Source organism: Hipposideros armiger, unplaced genomic scaffold (genome assembly GCF_001890085.2).
Source record: "Hipposideros armiger isolate ML-2016 unplaced genomic scaffold, ASM189008v1 scaffold_1001, whole genome shotgun sequence".
In the NCBI taxonomy this organism is placed as follows: Eukaryota; Metazoa; Chordata; class Mammalia; order Chiroptera; family Hipposideridae; genus Hipposideros; species Hipposideros armiger.
In genome coordinates, this window is record NW_017732351.1 from 63,028 (window position 1) to 71,328 (window position 8,301).

Consider the following 8,301-nt stretch of genomic DNA (forward strand, 5'->3'; position numbering starts at 1 on the left):
ATAATTATACTTTCAAATGCCCTAAAGATAAAACTGAAACATTTCAACTGAACAGGTATAAACATGCCAGCTTTGAGTTACAGACGTCTAGCAATGTCTTTAAGTCTTAAAACATGGCTGGAGGAAAATCACAAAGCATGCAGACTAACACTGTTATAAATTCATTATCTTTAACTTTAAATGGGCCCTAAATGATGCCTAATAATATTTTTATTTTTTAAAATGTTTATTCTCCTCAAATCTCTGGCCTTGGCACCTTTCCTCTCCTTTGTGCAATGAATGATCTCTTCTTAGTCCGCTGAAAAAACAGATTCCTTCCAACAAACCCACAAACTTGTCTGCAGTAACACCCATTCATTTCTTTCATCCAAGCAACTGAACAAAAACATATATCTCCACTTGAATACTTTATTGCCACCTCACTCCAAAAGCCTAAAATGTACTCATTACCTTTTCTCCAAAACCTGCTCCCTTTCTTGCATTCCCTATGTGAATAAATAAGTTGTCCGTGTCGGAATCTTCTTTTACCTACCATATGAGACATAAAGCTTCCTCCTAAATGTCTTACGACTCTTGCTATTTCAACTCCCACTGTCAGCCCTGCCATATTATATCTTTTAGTTCCTTGAATTCTGTCTTGTCTCTTAGTATTTGTCTCTGTATAGAATCATCTTTTCACCACCTTACTAAGCCAACAATGTGTTCAAATTTTAATCAAGATACCTTGTCTGCATTGCTGCCGCACCAAAACTGGGTAGAGTTCCCAGAATGCCTGTTACAGCATCACTGCCTAATGTTAACAAGTCCTCACTTGGATCGAATGTTCTGAGGCCAAGAACTGGAACATGTCTGTCTGAGTTGATGCTGTGCTCTCAACACTAAGTATAGTGTCAGAACTATAAATGTGCTGAATAATGGATAAGTATAAATGAATTAATAAAACACATCAACTTACCAGTTATTTGTTGTGTAGATCCGTTTAAGCCCGTCATTCCATTAATTTCTCGAAATGTTAAGAATTGTCCTGTCTCAAGTTTGTGAGGATGATTTTCAAGGCAAGTGACAATGCCAGGATTAGCCTAAAAATAAGAGTAATGTACTAATAAAGAAGTTCATGTATTCCTTTTCGTACAAATTCCCAATCTCACACAAAAAGTACCAGGTAATTATAAAATTCTCAAAACAACCAAAATTCCAAGCATTCTTTATCTTCCTTAGTAAAAGCAAGCCATTAAGGAATTGTCACAAAATAGTAACCAACTTATTATTTTATTGTAAATGTTTAAAGTATAATTTCTATGTTTGGGGGAGACAGAGATTCCACATAGGAGTTCAAATATTTTATAGATTCAAATATTTTAGTGATTTATAAAAACCACTTGGAAGTTATCGATGTAACTTTTAAAGTCATGTTATAAGAAACTCTATGTACATAAAAGATGAGAGTCTAACTTTGAAGATTAAAGAAAGGTGAGAAAGCAGGATGGAGATTTAAAGCCAGGAAACTGGTAGTTTAAAGCTTGCTCAACACTTGAAAACAAAGAAATATTGTGTAGGCCAGCTTATCAGGATAAAAATAGAAACAAATTGGCTTATCTCACCAAAGAGGATGGATGAGATAGGTCGAAGGCCTGGAAATTTCCTAATTGCATATAATCCTACACAATGCTTGACTAAGGTGATAATAATTTAATCTACATGAACTCTAATGGAATTATCTTTTTCTCTCTCTTTCATAATTGCGTAGATTCTAAAAATTCTCTTGCTGCTTAATGATTTGGAAAAGAATAAAATCACGATCACACACATGTTTATAAAATGAATGTGATGTATGTTTGCAATTATCTCAAGAAGAAAAGAATTCATAAGGACTTTATTAAGAAGGAGAAATAATTCTTTTGCAGATAAGTTAAATGGGACCATTTATGATATTATCTAATTCTTTATTGATAACCTCCGTATTTTCTGCATTATTCAATACAAACAAATACCAATGCAATACAAGGATCCATACTCTCCCTTGGAGCTTATTCCAACTGTATGATATTCTCAGAAACAAACTAAAAACAACTACAGAAGGTAAAAGGCTGAATAATAAACCATTCTGTAGGTACAGAATTTTTCAACGAATTTTTCTTAAAAAGGGGGTGAAAAACGCAACATTACATTGGGTTTAAAAATAAAGCATAAAGAGAGTAGCATTATTAGGTCAAAGTATACTATCATTCCCTTATATTGGCTTCTTTTGACCTTTAGTGTAAACTGATTATAAAGAGTGCAAATAAAGTTAATGATTTCGAATAAAAAGAAAGGGTAAAAATGAATCATGATTTTTCCAATTCTTTTAGGGAACAAAAAATTAAACTTACATAGTATCAAAAGAATGTGGTTAGAAAATCAGACTTCTTGATTGGAAGATTAATTAATTCTTAAATTTTCTTCCTCTTCCAAATAATGTTTTAGAAATATAACAAATCAGGAAAGCTTTTGTCTATGAAGACTTAACTGTGCATTTCCTGGGGTCACAGTGTTGGGCCAGGTGACTTATACTTAGTACATCTATGGCCTGACACAATAAACAATTCAGCAAATATTGAATCACAATTCATGTCCCATAGGAACATGAAAGAACAACATTAAAATTTATGACATAAGCATATGTTGACCTATCAATTATTAAATAATGTTAGAAAGAATAGCTTTAATAGAATGCAATCAAGAATTAACAAAAAATTCCCTTATGAATTACCTTAAAATCTTGTAAAACTGACAAATATTGCATCTTATATTTTGCTAATACCACCTATTAAAAAAGAGTATGCACATCAACTTAAAAAACTCAATCATACAGATACAAAATAATATACGTATACAATCATACTTGCGTTATATTTGAAATGAAGATTTCTCTTGGTTCTTCTCCTGTTCTATCTAAAACTTCAAATTCATCACCAAAATCACAAAACAACCGTGACCAAATCCCATGTATATCTGCACTGATGAACTGTGAAATGATAAAGACAAGTTCAAGCTTATCTATTTATATGAAGAAAACAAAAAAGCTCAACTACTTTAGGCCCTTTGATGTCAATTTCATTTATAATTAAGTATATCATTTGGGATATAAAGTAAATCATGAATAGGACAATTTGTCTGTAAATTGGGTCAGTAATGGAGGATTTTGGTATTTGGGACTATATATCTAGTGTTACAAAATTAGAGGTAACATCAATACAATCATACATTCTATAATTTTTAAATAACAAAAATTCCTACCTTGCCTTAAAACAGTAAGACACAGGTATCTTGGTTTAATGGTCTAGCAGTGAATTCTTACTTTTCGTGTTAGAAAAGAATGGAGTGTCCATTCATAAAAAGCAGTATAGCTAACAGGAAATAGAATAGAGATAAAAGCTGAGAGTGGAGTCAACAGAAAAAGGGCTGAAGAACTGACAGTGCACATCAAAATCATGAAAGGTAAAAGTCAGATTCTTTCACAGAATCATAAATGTTTTATTGAAAGTGATTTTTATAACATACTCTCCATTCTAAATCTGCAAAGAAATTGTTTTCGTGTTCAGTTATTTTTATTGATAATAAAGAAAAATTCTTACTTTAACATGTATGATCCTATATAANAAGGAATCCTTATCTTTTAGAGCTATTCACTAAAATAATTAAGGATGATATAATAGGTGTCTGACACAGCAAAATAATTTGGTTGTTGGGGGCCAGTGGATACATGAAACAAATTTGTCTATAAGCTGATAATTGCAGCTGCATGATGGCCACATGGGTTTTGTTAAAACTATTCTATTTTTGTACAATTTTGAAATTTTCTATAAAAAAAATTTTTTTTAAAGGAAAGTAGAGCATTAAAACAATTTTGCTACTAAATGAAGAAACAATAATTAGGCCAAAGTATAAACAATATTGCCACTACCTGATGAGCAAGAAAACAGAAAAAAAAGAGTTCATAACAAACAATCCTTCTTACCAAGGATATTTTCTCACCTTAATTCCTGCAAGAGTAAGATTCTTTGCTACAAAGAAAAAGAAAAAGGAATAGCTTATTATTAGGAATGTATATTAGATATGTCTTCACGGAGCTTGTTCCTATCTCTGACAAGTAAATTTTAACTTTTTGACTACTTAAGAAATACAAGTCCTTCAGAAAATAGATGAACAAAAAAGAAAAAAATTTCCATAATCACACCACACTGAGATAATTACTCTTAAAATTTTAGTGTATTCTTCCAGATACGTTGTTACGAATATATGTACATGTGCTCTATCATAACGAATTAATGGATACAGAGAATAATCATTAATGACTATTAACATCACAAAAAGAGAAGCAAGACAGTCATTACTGATTCTTTGTGGGAGAATATAACAGTATCATGAAGTAGTTTTGTTAAAAGAATCAGAACTAAATCAAATAAAGGTTTTATATCTAATTTCCTTTACAGAAATAATACATGGAGAAGGAGTAAAATCTTTAAATTACTTTGCTCAAAAGTGTTATATAAAATTATGAATAAAAATACTGCTTACCAATTTCCAAACCAAGACCACCCATACCGCTTAAGAAAACATGGGACTTGGCCATCTTCTGCATTGCTGTGTCTCCAAGAACATATCTCTGTCGACTACACGTAAAACACAATAAAAAACAATAAATTATTTCATCAAAATTATATATCCCTTTAAAGTTGTTTGCAAACTAATAGCTGGGCAACTAGATCCTACCCATAGACTGTTTTAGGCTTTTGGATCACTTGAAAAGCGTTTAAATTTTTCTGAATTAATTACCAAATATATAACATATTATGAAAACTTAATGGATTTAGCATCAGGGTCCACATTCCCCAGAAGTAGTTGAGACGTTTCCTCTTTACATAGGGAGGGCTATGTGCTCCAGACTTAACAACACTTCTATCCTGCTTCTCTTATTACCTCAGCAGCCACTGTAAGCATCTGAGTTTGCCATTTCCCCTTTAAGTCTCTCACCGTAAACAGGATCCCTGAAGCAAAAAATTGGTTCCCTTCTTGGAGTTCTGATCACTTAAAATTAAGCAGTTTTCAAAAATTTACTTTAACTATAAAAACTGATAAAGTATATAAAAGATCTTGTTAAAGCATCCATTCTAATAGCCACAAGGTAGTATCAGGATGGAAATTTTAAAAAATACACATTAACAATTTTTAAAAGTCAGAAGCAATAATGAAGTCAATAATAAGGGTTTATTTGACAGAACAGTGATACACTTTATACTATACCAGCTTTTAATCCAATGGACATTCCAATGGGTTCTTATGAGAATCATTTGACAGATGAGTTCAGTATAAATAACAAAAAATTCCAGAACCCCTTGGGTTACAAGTATTTCTTTTGGAATTCACACACACACACACACACACACACACACACACACACACTCTTAATGTATGTCTTTTTAATATGCAGATGTGAAATTAANCATACATAAATGATATTTACTATTCTTTCATTCAATATACTGAATCTCTCAAACTTGCCAAGAAGAACGACATTAGAAGAAGCTGAATGTTACAAAATTTCAAGGGAAATTTAATAAACAGTAGAAGAAGAAAGAAGCTAAGATTTATTTATATTTATGGATAATAATACAATTTTGACATGTAGCTTACTGTTGTATTCCATAGTAAGACCCACAATCTCAAAGTGCACCCTTATAGTTCCATGCTGCCAGTGCCTTAAGTCTTTTAATGATCCAGAAATTAATAAAGACCTTCTTTAACAATCTTAAAGAAATTAATTCCTAGGGAGCAATGTGAATGTATTAAACATGTGACAAATATAAATAATCAAATAAAAAAATCCTATGATAATACATCAATATCTTATCTTTACCTGTTTCTCATATTAACAACATCATCTTCACAGAGAAAGAAATTGGTTCCCAGATCCCATGCTTGGCATTTTTCTGAATCATGAATGGTAAGTGCCTTCAAAAAAGAGAAAAATATCTGTTAAAATCAAGAATAAGGCAAGGATGTTCACTATCTCCAATACTATTTACATTGTATTAAAAGTATTATCCTGTGTAATTAAGACAACAGAAAGTAATTAAAAGCTTAAGAATAGGAAAGGATGAGAAGTTAGATGAAATGACTATATACATCTGGAAGCCCAGAAAAATTAATGTAAAAACTACTTTGAGCAATAAGGGAATTTAAATTTAGGAAAGTAGCATGTTATATAAATCAACATACAAAAATTTTAACAGTTCACATAAACATTTCCCAATGTTCCATGTTCAAAGTAAGAAAGATAACTGGAAAAATTTTTTTGCTATTTATAGGCTACAAATCTTATTTTAAAAAAGAGGCAAGTTATATGAACATGGATTATACTAAAAAAGAAACGCATTTGGCACTGTAAAAAAATAAGTAAGCTCAAGAATTTTATAAGTACCCTTTTTCATTCGTCAGAATGGCATAAATCCAGAAGTTTGACAATATACTCTATTGGTGAGAATGAGATGAATTAGGCATTCCCATGTTACTGTGAGACTGTGAAGCAGCACAATCTCAATGGAAAGGAATTTGCCAATCTCTAGCAAAATGACATGTGCATTTATCTTTTGATAGAAAAATCTCACCTTTAAGAATCTAACACAAAGACACACTGGGAATAACATAAAAAGACATGTACAACAGTCTTAACTGCAGCATTATTTGTAATAGCAAAAGACTAGAAATAATCAAAACATCCACAATGAAGAACTGGGTATAATAATAAATGCTATATCCATGAAAAGAGTATCAATGTAGCTATAGAAATAGAATGAAATACATGTATTTATCACTATGGGATAATCCCAGGATATGCTGTTAAATGATAAAAAGCAAGGTGGAGGAAAGTATGGTACTTTACGAAAAGCAGATAGGGATAAATATGTACACACACACATACAGATTTTCATTTTCATATGTCTGCATTTACTTCTATTTAAATACAATGAAAAAAGAGAAATGACCTAATAAAGAAAGGAGGAAATAGGGTACAGAGAAGCTGGACTTACCTGAATTTACTTTGTTTTATAAATTTGACTTTGAATTTTGTCTCACATAATAGTAAAACTAAATTAAATTTAAAAAGCAATCCCTAAACATCCAAAGCAAAATAAATAAATAGACAAAACTATCTAGTGAATTTGTCACATAACTACCCACAGGAATGATTTAAAGTGACTTAAAAAGAATCTTAAATTGTTTTCAATAGTAATAATATTTTTANTTTAAATGTCAAAAAAAAGGCCAAAAATATTATAAAAGCATGGGAGAAAAATTTCTTTAAAACATTGTAGAGAGGATGGCTTTTCTAATTATGATTCAAAATAAAAACCATAAAAGAAAAAAAATTCTAAAGTCTGATATTATATACACACATAAAAACCAATCACAAGCAAAGTCAAATGCCAAACTAGAAAAAAGTATTTGTAATTTATATGAAAAAACTGGACAAATATGCCCGATATTTTAAGAGTTCCAAGAAACTTTTAAGGAGATAATCAACAAACAAGTCAACAGAAAATGAGCATAGGATAGATGATTCACATTAAAGAAAAAACAAACAGCTCTAAAACTTAAGAAAAGATACTTACTCTCATTCATAATATGTAAAACGCAAATTAAAATTATACTGTGATACAAACTCATTCATATCATGAAATGCTATGCATCCATAAAAGAAAATTTATAGGAAAAAACCAAAAAGAATGTTCTGCCATTACTGATGTGAAAATATCATCCAGATATTTTGCTTCATGAAAAGGCAAAGGGCAGAAGTATATGCAATACGCCATACTGTACGTCAACAAGCAGAAGGAAAGCCTGGAAAGACACACAAACTAAGAACAGCAAATGGGTGATAACTGAGGGGGAGCCACAGGTGGGCAGAAAAGTTTTCACTACTAACATTTGGTTTTTATTGTTTTTGAACCATTTGCTTATTTAAAAAAATTGAATAAACAGTAAGCCCTTTTTCCCCACAGGCCATATATATGTATGTTTCCTAAACAGCCACTCCAAATATTCTTTCTCTGCCCAAAGAATTTTTGGGACAAAATGTGGGTTTTGTTTATTTACTTAATCCTTGATACCCAGTGGCTCTCATTTTATATGTATCCTCAAAGTTTGACCCATCACCACAATCCTCTATTGCATGGATCCCAAAATTAATTAACAAATTAATTCTAAATGATTAGCTGAGTCATTATTTGCAAAAACAGATACAAATTCTTTAATATCAGT

The 8,301-nt window shown here is 31.0% G+C and overlaps 1 protein-coding gene across 1 annotated transcript in view; it reads right to left on the reverse strand.

The window, feature by feature from the left end:
• The window catches only part of UBA6 (ubiquitin like modifier activating enzyme 6), a gene marked incomplete at its 3' end in the record, with an annotated part of 83,842 nt that overhangs the window by 55,061 nt on the left and 20,480 nt on the right, over positions 1 to 8,301 (reverse strand). Inside the window, 6 exon segments of the mRNA XM_019631458.1 lie at positions 451 to 485; positions 956 to 1,079; positions 2,882 to 3,004; positions 3,338 to 3,386; positions 3,998 to 4,043; positions 4,558 to 4,652. Of these exon segments, the coding sequence (XP_019487003.1) occupies positions 451 to 485; positions 956 to 1,079; positions 2,882 to 3,004; positions 3,338 to 3,386; positions 3,998 to 4,043; positions 4,558 to 4,652 (472 nt within the window).